The 12,163-nt window shown below is 48.7% G+C and overlaps 5 protein-coding genes across 5 annotated transcripts; 3 read left to right on the top strand and 2 right to left on the bottom strand.

Moving 5' to 3' along the window:
- Positions 1 to 477: 477 nt before the first annotated feature.
- Positions 478 to 2,983, bottom strand: BJ212DRAFT_1312836 (uncharacterized protein). Its single transcript, XM_041334067.1, has 5 exons — positions 2,592 to 2,983; positions 2,142 to 2,543; positions 1,969 to 2,091; positions 988 to 1,917; positions 478 to 874 (listed from the first exon to the last, which is right to left on the bottom strand). Exons 1-5 carry the CDS (start codon positions 2,880 to 2,882, stop codon positions 698 to 700), a joined length of 1,923 nt encoding a protein of 640 aa, XP_041200365.1. The 5' UTR covers positions 2,883 to 2,983; the 3' UTR covers positions 478 to 697.
- Positions 2,984 to 3,107: 124 nt separating this feature from the next.
- On the top strand, positions 3,108 to 4,883 carry BJ212DRAFT_1257747 (uncharacterized protein; the record flags this gene model as incomplete). The annotated part of the gene is made up of 6 exons (XM_041329887.1): positions 3,108 to 3,338; positions 3,392 to 3,463; positions 3,517 to 3,791; positions 3,837 to 4,344; positions 4,400 to 4,580; positions 4,630 to 4,883. 6 exons carry the CDS (start codon positions 3,108 to 3,110, stop codon positions 4,881 to 4,883), a joined length of 1,521 nt encoding a protein of 506 aa, XP_041200364.1.
- A 183-nt stretch (positions 4,884 to 5,066) lies between these two features.
- On the bottom strand, positions 5,067 to 6,014 carry BJ212DRAFT_1257623 (D-Tyr tRNAtyr deacylase-like domain-containing protein; the record flags this gene model as incomplete). Its single annotated transcript, XM_041329872.1, has 7 exons — positions 5,067 to 5,252; positions 5,308 to 5,351; positions 5,405 to 5,483; positions 5,539 to 5,683; positions 5,721 to 5,787; positions 5,852 to 5,914; positions 5,972 to 6,014. 7 exons carry the CDS (start codon positions 6,012 to 6,014, stop codon positions 5,067 to 5,069), a joined length of 627 nt encoding a protein of 208 aa, XP_041200363.1.
- A 1,684-nt stretch (positions 6,015 to 7,698) lies between these two features.
- On the top strand, positions 7,699 to 8,258 carry BJ212DRAFT_1312825 (uncharacterized protein; the record flags this gene model as incomplete). Its single annotated transcript, XM_041334066.1, has 2 exons — positions 7,699 to 8,014; positions 8,063 to 8,258. A coding segment is annotated over one exon (312 nt), but the record flags the coding sequence as incomplete, so codon positions are not given.
- Positions 8,259 to 9,217: 959 nt separating this feature from the next.
- BJ212DRAFT_57264 (uncharacterized protein) lies at positions 9,218 to 9,786 on the top strand. Its single transcript, XM_041343544.1, has one exon. It carries the CDS (start codon positions 9,357 to 9,359, stop codon positions 9,672 to 9,674), a length of 318 nt encoding a protein of 105 aa, XP_041200361.1. The 5' UTR covers positions 9,218 to 9,356; the 3' UTR covers positions 9,675 to 9,786.
- The last annotated feature ends 2,377 nt before the right edge of the window (positions 9,787 to 12,163 follow it).

The raw sequence follows: 12,163 nt of genomic DNA, 5'->3' as shown, positions 1-12,163 counted from the left end.
TTGACTGGGGTTGCGTGGCTTTTGCGTATTTTTGCTATTGATCACTCATTCCTTTTAAGGGATGATAGCATGTTGCATGATGTGCTTCGTAGCCATCTATCTCGATAATGGCCTCGTTATGCACGGTTCCGCTAGTGGTGACTAGTAGGTGTTGTCTTCTTCATATTTCCAATCACCTCCAAGTCCAACGTTATGTCAACGGGGTTAGTGGCGTTGAACTGAGATGAGATACGTTGCTTGGCCACTTCGTTCCCGCATGCTAGTCTATGTAGACTGTTTCCCCTGATACGTGCGAGCTTGTGCACATTCAGACCGGGTCTAAATTCTCCGCACACGTTATCTTGTCAAACTAGATATGCAAGAATAGATCTAGGGAACTAATAGAACACGCGATCCACGACAGGAATAGCGATGTCTGCTATTGTAATATTACATTGTAGAATTGCACCCAATAAAGGCATTGGGATTAGGGGATGTAGATCTTCGAATACCCATCCACGCTTGAGCAAATGAAATGTCAGATGGCGTTTCCTTACGGCCCCGTAAAGATACTCACTTTCTTCGACAGCAGGGACACGTGTGAGTAGATGCAGACGAACGCGATGCAAGATTTTCGCGGCAGTCATCACACACCGCGAGACATCTGCCAGAGAAGTTAGTGTCACATCGATTCCCAGAAGAAATCGCACCCTGTTACTCACCGACATGGCCAACATATGATTTGGCGTGGCTCAACTGTGCATACCACACAATTTCTCCCTGCCTCAGTGTGCGAGTCTCCAGTCCCGCTGGAAGATGATCGTCGGATGGCAGCAACGTCAGACCAATCACTGAGGAGGCTGTCACTACGGTGAGAAGGCGTCGACATGAGGTGCTGGAATCGTTGTCTTGTCATTGGCAACGAGGAATTATGAGTCATATGTGCCACCAAGACCGAGGCAGAAGTCATGGCCGAGGGAGCGGAAGAGAGGTCCGAAAACAACTGACAGCCTCGTTTGTGTCTTGTTGTGGAACCTCCTTGTCTTCTTCCTCCTCGCTGCCATGTTCAGACCTCGATGAAGTAGGGCTGGTGGAGCCGGTTCGTTCCGGTTCGGAGGGGTAATATTCAAAATCTTCGTCGTCTTCATCCATGGATTCTCCCCTAATGAATCTTTCGTACAATTCTTCTTCTTCGCCTTCTTCGGTATCTAAATCTTGATTCCGCTCATTCTTGGTCGCCTCGCTCCTGACTACTATACGTCGAGGAGGAAAGTTGGGCGGCTTTCGCGACTTCCGTTTGAGTACATTCCAAGATTTTATTATCAGCCCTCTGACACATCGCACCACACTCACTCCGAGCCTCCCAAGCTCCCTGCACCAAGCCATATCCACCCAAACATTCCCTCCAGTGGTTGTAACCTTGACGGTCTTGATTTCATTAGAAAAACCTTTCTTGAAACGACGGTGTTTGATGGAGCCTTCGACGGCCGGAGAAAGCGAAGCCATCCCTGAGCGATTCAATTCCACAGTTCCGTCGTTCAAGGGAAGAGGCATGACCGCAGCAATACCCCCTACTTGGTTCCCAAGGCCCAATACGCTCGATACCTCGAGACTTGCCGTACCCAAGCGTAACAATGCAACCGAGAAGTCCTCATCCCATTGGGGAAGAAGAGCAGCTTGGTGGCCAAATAGGAGACGGGAGACCGTACCCTCTGTAGCAATTTGGGTAAAGGCATTGAGGAAAAGAGCTAGAAATACAACAGCTAGAAGGGTAGATTCAAACAGGCAAGGCACGTAGTTGAGCAGAGGATAAGATGAATCCGATAGCCATAGAACTGAATGGAAGTGGGTGAGTGCAAGAAACGACACAAACGCTGATGGAATGAGGCGATGGGATGACCAATCTTGCTTGATCCCAATCAAGTGAATGATTGCGAGCTAGAAAGGGTTGTTGATTATTATCCCATGAGGCGAGGCAAGCCAGCGAACCTGAAGCAAAGGTAATAGAATGGTGAATACGACGTGCTTGTCTGGCCGTGAAGTCGAGCCTTCAAGCATTATCCAGTGAGTCACTGGGGAAGAATAGGTGTGCAAAACAAATGCATAACCGAGCTTTTTCTTCACGTGAGTGAGTGATGTTGCATATTGCGCTAGAACCGCACCAGATTAAATGGCGAAGGGCGGTGCGCTCCGCCTTCTAAACCATGTGTTAATCCTTCCATGCATAAAACACCGCAGACAGCGCAAAAAGTGGACCAGCAGAGGTCTGCCGTTTCTCTTTGGGCGACATAAGTCCCCACTGACTGCAACCACGACGAGTTCCACGTTGGAAACTTGTCTGCTGCTTGAGCGAGGACAATGAGCCATATAACGACCATCTTGAAAATGAAGTATAGTGAGGGCAAACGCAGCACGAGACGACTTATTGAAGACGATAAATCCAAGGGGAAAACCGAAGGAATGGCAGAGTACGGGAATGTACGAAGCCTTGTGGTGCGAGTAAAACGGTTGATGAACTGGTCCCTAGGGACTACGATGTTCCGTATACGATGTAAGAGAACTGCCTGGTGCAAAGTCAGTCCCAGAATACATTACTCGCGGCTATAACACACCATCACGATTAATCCAAAAACATACCAAGATGTCAGAAAGCTCCATGGACCTGGCAAAGGGGTGGAGACGGGTGGAGGAAGAGACTGTGATAATAAGACTTCATTGGAGTGCAGGTCATGCCTTCCTGCGAAGGCAAACGAACTCTCCGAACTATGTATCCATCTGTCATCTGCGCCCAACCTCCGTATGCGACCCAGCAAATGGACTGGGAAGGTTAACAACGTGAAAGATGCCTGAATAACACTTGATTTTGCCAGTCTGAACACTTCTCCTGTAGCATTCGCTAACATCGTGTTCAGTTTAAGAAGGGGAGGATGATTGAAGCAGCCAGCAGTTCAGCCTCGTTGTCGGAACCGTACCATCCCGGGACACCGTTGGTGTCTGTTAGAGCAAACGCAGTTCGACTCGCTTAGTCAACAGTGCTTATACTTATACACTTTTTGAAATTTCGCCATTCTGAATATTTTCGGCCGCCGCGGTGTAAGTAGTATTTCAAGCACCTTGAAGATACTTACATGCTCGCAGCAGCATACATAAACGTATGCAGGCACTCCAACACGCACAGGGCACTCCTGAAATGCTTCACTGTTTCAAAATGTGCGCGTCACTTCTCTATAGCGCGCAAACTTGATCCTACTATTCGTGAATTCGTATCTCGTCTCGCTCAGAAACAACCGGGCTTCAAGGTAGCATCGAAGGATGTGCGTGTGCTCTCACAGCCTTCTGAATTCTATAAAAATCTACTTGTAAGCACTCGGATATTCTTTTCATGAGACTTTCTCGACGGAGTGCATGCTAGAACATCATCGGTCGTGCACGGCGGCGGATTTTTCTGTCGTCATTATACATTGGTTTCTCAGAGACAGAACTGGTAAGCACACCGTGCATTCTGTAGCCAAGATATTCTTTCCTCATAGTCACCAGATAAACGCTTTAGACGATGCACTTCGGAGAAATCCTGGCCTACACCTTTATTTGAACTTGGACTACAACCGGTCAACTCGACCTGGACCATTATCTCCCATTCTCGCCCTTCTTCCCCTCCTACGGAACCATGAGCATAGAGTACATATATCCCTTTTTCGGAGTCCAAAGCTCAGCGCAACGATGTCAAAGATAGTCCCTCCTCGATTCAATGAAGGTTGGGGTACCTGGCATGCCAAAATTTACGGTTCTGATGATGAAGTCATGATTAGCGGGTCAGTCAGTTGGAACTCAAAAAAGCAGAGCTGATAAGATAACAGAGCGAACCTGAACAAAGCATACTTTTCGAACAGACAAGATCGCTATCTGCATTTCACTGCACAACCTGCTCTTGCAGATTACTGTTTCTCGTTCCTGCAGACTGTCTCTGGTTTTTCGTATCGAGTGATGGCAACTCCAGATGGACCGGCCCTTCATTGGGAAGACACGTCTGTTTTGCCGTGGCAGATTCAGTCCAAGGCAGAGCGTGTGTTGTCAGAGTTTCAAATGAAACATCTGGTTTCATCTGTGTCCTCCACCAGCAGTGAAGAGCAGGCAGGTTCGTCGGATGTAGTCATCTTTCCTGTTATCCAAGCTGGGCAGTTCAATATCCGAGAGGAGGAACACACCCTGTCGACGCTCTTCGATCACTTCGCGTCCCGCGGGTACTGCCTTAATCAAGAACCTGTCATGAATCTGACAAGCGGCTACTTTGGACTATCCAAGGAATACCAGGATCTGATTTTGAAATCCAACGTTGGTTGTAGTATCATAGCAGCCAGTCCGAAGGTGAAAATTTCCCCTAAGATCAGCCTGCCGATCATGATGTAACCCGCGTTCCTAGGCGAATGGTTTCTACGGTTCTGGTGGCTTGTCTGGGCTCATCCCTGAGGGATATACCCTATTGGAGAAACGCTTCATGTCGGCGGTAAAAGCCGCAAGCCGACATTCTTCAAATGACTCAGACCATCATAATGTCAGCCTTAAAGAGTGGGAGAGGGATGGTTGGACATACCACGCGAAAGGTCAGTGCTTTGGGTTGGAGCGTTATCAGTACTCACATCACCTGTCCAGGAATTTGGCTGTCTCCTTCAATAGATTCACTGCCGGTCCTCACGCTTTTTGGGTCAACGAATTTGAACTCACGTTCAGCAAACCTTGACACAGAGTTGTCTTTCGTGATGGCAACCTCATCAGATGATTTACGTCAAAAATTACAGGAGGAAATTCAGGGACTGCATCGTTGGGCGGTGCCTTGGAGGGGTGGAGAAAGAAAGGTCAGGTGGCGCACGAAAGCCATTGTGGCTCTCGTCGGTGGGATGTTGTAGGCCGGTTGCAGTTATCACTGTCATTTCGCATCTTTTCTGCCGTCATACCTGAGTCAATGCCACATAATCCAGCTCACTGTGACATCGTGTCCAAACTTGCAAGATTGAGTTTCGCAGTTCAGCTTGCCTTGTCGGGAACAAAAGAACTTGATGAGGAAATGCAATGGTTCACCAACACGAACACTACGAAACGTCTACCTCCGAGTCAGTTTGACCTGGATTGACACTGGCAACAGATCTCGAGCCAGCAACGTCAGCCGTTTGGTTCTTGGCCTCTTTGTTGCCGTTCTCACTCGTTTTCTTGTCTGTACCTCCTGAAACCGAAACATACTCAAACTTCCGAGTATCCAACGTCAGAGTAACAGGTCCCTACGCAAACAGCATGCATCACCGCATAAAAAGCTCGAGTAACAAGACCCCATACCTCGTTTGTCAACGAGACATTCATCATAGCACCGAATTGCCCATCTGGAAAAGTACATTAACCACGGCATTATGCACTCAACTAGAACGAAGCTGACCTTGTATTCGATCTGGCACGTACAGACGCCGCATCTTCTCGAGAAACGTCGCATACAGTTCGCTGGAGGCGTTCGAGGACTGTGGAGAACCCATGCAATTGCCGTTAAATCATCAAGAAATTGAAATGGCACACCATCGCACGGTGAAAATCAGGTTTGTTGCCCTTGGTAGTGTTCGCCATTAGCGTGAACTGGGAGACGCATAGAACTTCGCCAGCGATGTCCTTAACGCTCGACTTCCACATCGTACCATTCGCATCGAAGACGCGGATGTTAAGTCTGTTTGGAAGTAGTGCTAGTGGTCAGCGCGGAAGACAAGGGCCGAAGGTGTATTCGTCCTTGCATTTTGTTCGTCAAGGTTTCGACATCTGCCAGCGTGTCATCTATCCTGCGCAAGTACTAGTTGGTTACGTATCTGCACAGGATAAGCGGGATGTATATCCGTACCAGTACCGATTCCAACTAGGACCATCAGTCCTCGGGATATGCTCGAAATCACTTTTCCGTCAACTGTGATGCAGATTAGGTATACTTACTAGCCGTGATAACTTTGCTAATAGGTTTTACCTGATACAGAAGCCGATGCGACGCGTTGGACAACAGCTCTCATCTTGTACTACGCGGCGGGCCGTCGATGCTTATGCCGACCTAGTGATGCAATCGAATCAATCGATGACCGTAGTCCGATGGAAGTTATAGTTTGATTACGTATCAAGGATTGGTTGTGCATGACTCACAATGCATGACTCATGATACACTTGTCTATAATTTAGGAACTGGCTGAACGGCAGAAATCCGTTAAACGGTACCATGATGCATCATGCATAATGTTAATACCGGAACTGGTCTCGCCACATCAAAACATAGCAGGTGCTTACTAGAATGGTACGACAGTCTGTCGGCAGTTACTCATCGACTCGGACAGTCCATTCATGACCATCGGCTCCTTCCAGTCACGACAACGCACCTGCTGGATACTCGGAAAAGAGGGCCGATGTGCACGAGTACGTACTATCACAGGGTCAGGGGAGACAGCTGCGGTGAGTTTGGAAGACATTACTTACTTAGTCGTTCGTTCTTTGAATTTATCATACTTTCATCATTTTAGGTTGGGTTGTGTCGTTTGTCGTTTCTGCTACAGCTCAGATAGCTCTCGTTACCCATCCCATTTGTGTTCTAAGTGCTACGCCAACAGTAACTCGATTCTCAGGAATTCAAAAGCTAAATCACGCCGTTCCCGTCAACAAGATAGGATAACGCGCTCATCTTGAACTACTCAATCGAAAAAAACAGTTTGATTCATATTTACGGGGGACGGAGTTTCCGTATTTTCTAGATCACGGTGACTCTTCCATGGAGACTGGTGTTTCATTGTGGCCGCATTGGAATTCTCAACCGCAGATTTCTGGTTCGCATATAAAAGAAATCATCTCTTGGAAAAACTGCTCGCACTATCGCAGACTATGGGAACCGTATCGAAGACTCTGGTGGTTTATACTTGTCGGTGGTGACGGATTTTTGGGATTATGGTAGATCTGCGCGCAAATACCACTGGAACGGGGATTGCCTATTTCACTTTTGAAACCTGATATATGTCCGTGTTGGGCGTTCGTGCCTCTGCAGTCATCTTCAACATCCTCCCGGGTAGAGTTGTCCCGAGAACTGGAGCGAACGGCAGTTCGCCTTGGGAAATGCAACCAGTCCGCAAAAACACTCGGGTTGCGACGAAGATATTATTCAGATAGACGTGACTGATTCCCTGGCTCAGGCTCTTAAGTCCCAGGGGACGAACGTGGACGTCTACATCGGGTTCAGAAAATGAGGAGTGTTTGAACGCAGATCTGACAAATACAAGGTCTTTGAGAAACATTTGCTCTGGACAATCCACAGGTGCATACAGCAAGAACGCTATTTTTTTGATGAAGTTGGGAAGAGCGTTGATGGCTACATTGTATGTTCGTTCCACTATACCATATTAAATCCATTAAACTCCTCGCCAGTATCACGAGCTTCTCGGACATGATCTTGCGCGAGAAAGAGATTTTTGGTGCTGCGGATGTTATCCGATGCACATGTGTCGGGGCTGGTGACCCTCGTCTCAATAAGCTCAAGTTTAGGACGGTGTTGATTCAAGCTACATCAAGCTACTGAGCCGGGCACGCTTTTATTTATTGACGAAATGTCCCACAACTGGCGATGAAGCCGAATGTATGGTTTCTCTGGCGCTTAGCTGTAAGCAGGTAGTCTTCGTCAGTGATAATCAGTAGTTGGTCCGCTGATTATGAACAAAATAGCTATGCGCGCTGGTCTGACGCAATCGTTCTTCGAACGTCTGGTCATACTTGGGATTAGACCCTTCCTCTGCAAGTGCAGTATCGCATGGGTTCTCGTTTCTTCGAGTCTCCCTCATACATGTTCTTCGGCGGCACGCTACAGATCAGCGCCACTGCTTCGGAGCGTCTTCGCAAGAGTGTCGATTTCCCATGGCCCGCCCCAGGTATCGTGCCTGCCCATATCGACGTCACGCTATCACACCCTACGGTTCCTACATCGTCAACTATATACAATTAAATGGGTCTCTTCAGGACTTGTTACAAGGATATTGAAGTGGTAAGTGTCAGCGACTTATTCAGGATATGCAGTTCACCATGTTTTTAGATGCCTTGTTAATACACTAGGTCAACCGCCCACCTATTGAAGCTCCTTCTCTAGTTCGCTCAGAGGAACTGACCATGTGCGAACGAGCTTGTCCTCACAGCCAGTAGCGATGAGCTGGCTGTCCTCGGAAAATGCCACGCATGTGACGATGTCAGGGTGCTCGAGCGGCTCCCCAATGGGTTCGAATGTGGTCAGGTCAAAGAACCGCGTTGTCTTGTCGCATGATGTGAGGGCGAATTTGGTGCCATTGGGAGTAATGGCCAGTGAGACCAGGTAATCGGTGTGCCCGTACAATTGCAACTGTTTGATTATGTCTCCGGTGGCTGCATCTGATATTCGGATGTCATTGTTGTTTCCACTGACGAGACGGAGACCATCTGGAGTGAATGCAAGTCTGTATGCCCGTTGTTCTATTTTCAGTAGTTGTTCTCCATTTGTTGTGTTCCAAACGATGATGTGTTTGTCGGTCCCTGCTGCTAGTTTTTCCCCATCCAGAGAATACGACACCGAGTTTGGCAGCTCCTCCAGTCGGAGTGGTCCGAGCACTATTGTTCCCGTCTCCCTCTTCCAAACGCATACTGTCAAATCGTTTGATGCACTTGCAAATGTCTCGCTGTCCGGTGCAAATACAAGGCTTCGAAGCAGAATCTCGTGACCCTTGAACGAGACGGGCTCTCTCTTGAGATCTGTCTTGTCTGTTGCAACTTCCCAGACAAGAATGCTTCCATTCCACCCTCCACTCACAATCCAACGCCCGTCGGGGGACGCAGCGACCCTCCAGACTGCGCAATCGTGATTCAACAAGGGCTCTCCCACTTGTTTTCCCGTGTCCAGATCCCACACCCGAAGGGTCTTGTCGGCAGAGCTAGTGACGAGGAGATTCGTACGAGGGATGAGAGCTACGCTGGACACCCATTCTTCATGACCCCTGAGCGTAAGTTTGGCCTGAGATGTTTCCTTATCGATTGACAGGGTGGACACTTTGGATGTCCCGTTTCTGTGAGTGGTGGCCGCCATTCAAGCTTGTCCGGTGTGTTGGTTAGCAGGAGCATTGAACGAAGGAGCAGATACTTACATGAGCTGTGGTAAGTGGCAGTCAAGTTGAACATTATATCGGTCCTCGGTCCTCATGATCGTTGAATCTACGTGTCGGCCTTGCTGCACACACGTGGTATCCCACATACGGGTCGTACGTTAGCCAAACTTTGAGCACGTCTTACGCATGATCCCTCTGACGGGCTTGACTGTCATCCTCGTTGGCAACCGCCAGGCTGTCGTCTGAATTCCCTCCAACATGTGCTATGAAGGCGTTCTATGGAATGGTGCCACTGCTCCCGAACGTCCTCACAAGAATATCGATTCCCGTGGCCTGCCCCAAACATTCTGGTGTTCTTCTACCAGAACCTTTGTCAGGAAGACACATCCTCCAGAAGAATTTAGCTCCTCAATAGGTGTTTCTATCTCCTCATCTCTTAGTCGCAGGACAGAGGTATCCAACGGGGAGAAGATCGTGATCAAATTCTTCGAGTCGGGCGTTGTTCTTACCCCAATCCGAGGGCCAGTGCGGCAACCATGTGCAGTTCAACGGGGGTATCTTGAGAGCGACTTATAAAAGGATGTTGAAGTGGATAGCATTGACGACTTGATCAGGATTTACAATGGACCACGCTAGCTGTGATATGACATCATGGAGACGAAGTACTAGTTAGATATCATCATTTACTCTCTACCACGAGCAAGGTCTTTCAGGAACAACATAGAATTGCATGTATCTTCAAATACTCGGTACATGTGGTGATATCTACTCCAACAGAAAGGTTCGGAAGGGAGAGGCCGCTTAGCTGGTGGGCGGAGCAGCAGGACCTATCGGTCGAGGTCGTAAAAGACACGGGAAGCGCCTTGTAAGAACTGCAAAGCAGCTAACGTCTGAGTCATGTTCAACGTCCAACAGGGAAGGGTGGTTAGCTGTAGCAGAAGCATTAGGACTTCCGATCTGCAATGTTGCTGGCGTAGTTTCATCGACCACATTAGATGTCCCTGCTGGTGGCGTCCTGCTGCTTGATGCACCGGCGTGAGCTTGCTTTCGAGGGGGACGTAGCAGCTTCGCCAGATGTCGTTTTCCACTCTGGGCATTAGCAGTGCGCTGCGAGACGATATCAACATCACGAGATAGATGTCGAAAGGTTAGGAAATCTTACATATTTGCCTCGTGTTGCGAAGACGTCTACAAGGGGAATCCTGCGTGAGCGAGGAGAATGGCCCTGGGGAGTGGAGGAGCGAGAAAAGAGACGATCCATCATGTTCTTGATGTTGAAGCCTTTGCCATGGCGCGTAGTGGTTGTAGCGCAGTTGTTGTGTCCAGGATCAAACTATCAAAGGATGATGAGACGTGCATTGAATCTACTGCACTATATGGACTTACATCATCGAAGAACCTATTAGTCGGTATTGGAGCGCGTCTTGAGCGAGGCTGGACGGTTTGCTGCAGTACTGAAGTTAGGGATTGTGAAAAATGATGAGCGTGAAAGCGTACCTTCAGAATTTTCTGTGTGGACCGTATGACAGGTCAATATGAGGCACGACACAAGAAGAGAATTTGCTCACCTGCTGGGACTCCTTTTCCGACTCGCTCAGAGGAACTATTATGTGCGAACAATCTTGTCCTCACAGCCAGTGGTGATGAGCTGACTGTCCCCGGAAAAAGCCACACTGAAGACAGTGTCAGGGTGCTCGAGTGGCTCGCCGATGGGTTCGAAAGTGGTCAGGTCAAAGAACCGCGTCGTGCTGTCGAATGAAGTGGTTGAGAATTTTGTGCCATCGGGAGCAATGGCTAGTGAGTAAAAGAATCGGGTGGTGTGGGCGTCGAACTGTCTGATAATGTTTCCGGTGATAGTATCTGATATTTGGATATCATTGTTGTTTCCACTGACGAGATGGAGACCATCTGGAGTGAATGCGACTCACCATGCCCGCTGTTTTATTTTCAGCAACTCTTCTCCCGTTGCTGTATTCCAAACGATGATGTGTTCCTCGGTGCCTGCTGCCAGTTTTGTCCCATCCGGAGAGTACGACACCGAGTATGCGTCACTGCCCACTTTGAGTGGTCCCAGGACTATTTTTCCCGTCTCCCTCTTCCACACGCATACCGTTTCGTCCCCTGACGCACTTGCAAATGTCTCGCTGTCCGGTGCAAATACAACATCCCAGACAGATTCCAAGTTCCCATGACCCTTGAATGAGACGAGGACTTTCTTGAACTCTTTCTTGTTTGTTGCAACTTCCCAGACCAGGATGCTTCCATTCCCTCCTGCACTCACAATCCAACGCCCATTGGGGGATGCTGCGACCCTCCAGACTGCGGAATCGTGACCCAACAAGGGCTCCCCCACTTGTTTCCCCGTGTCCAGATCCCACACCCGAAGACTCTGGTCAGTGGAGCCAGTGACGAGGAGACGGGTACCAAGAATGAAAACTACGTCATATACAGATGCTTCGTGACCCTCGAACGTCAGTTCGGGAAAAGGCGGTTCCTTTCGTGCGGGCTGGGCAGGCGCTTTAGGGGATGCTTTGTGAGTGGCGACTGCCATGCAATCTTTGTTCGGTGTCTCGGTTAGCAGGAACACTGAGGGAGCAGCAATCACTTACATGCGCTATGGTGAGTAGTCGTTAAGTTGCATCAAGATCAAGATACTTACTATCGCTGAACCCTCACGTTGGCCTTGCTGTAGACACGTGGTGTCCCGTATACGGTTTAGCAACACCTTCAGCGCTTCTTTGAGGAGTTTATTTCAGTAGGCGCCGTTTACTGTGTTTCGACCTAATATTGTAGTTGACACAATTTCTTGGCCACATCCGAGTCAGTCGACCCAAGATCTCTTCTCGCATTGATTGTGTATTTACTGATAGGTGAACAAAACGCAGCAAGGAGGCCTTCATATGCCTCAGGTTGTATACGCTGCTTCCAATGTTTGAGACTCCTTGGATCTCTCTCCGAAATAGGGATACATCCACCCTGGTGCTGCGTGCCAATCAAGGACGTGAAAGTTGTTTGACAGTTCTATACCGAAGACTCAGACCTTGTCAGCGGTCCCGGGCATTCTG

This window comes from Suillus subaureus (assembly GCF_016647635.1).
Source record: "Suillus subaureus strain MN1 chromosome Unknown BJ212scaffold_1, whole genome shotgun sequence".
NCBI classification, from domain to species: Eukaryota; Fungi; Basidiomycota; class Agaricomycetes; order Boletales; family Suillaceae; genus Suillus; species Suillus subaureus.
Note: the sequence above shows the minus strand (reverse complement) of the source record. Positions and strands in the feature narration are given on the sequence as shown.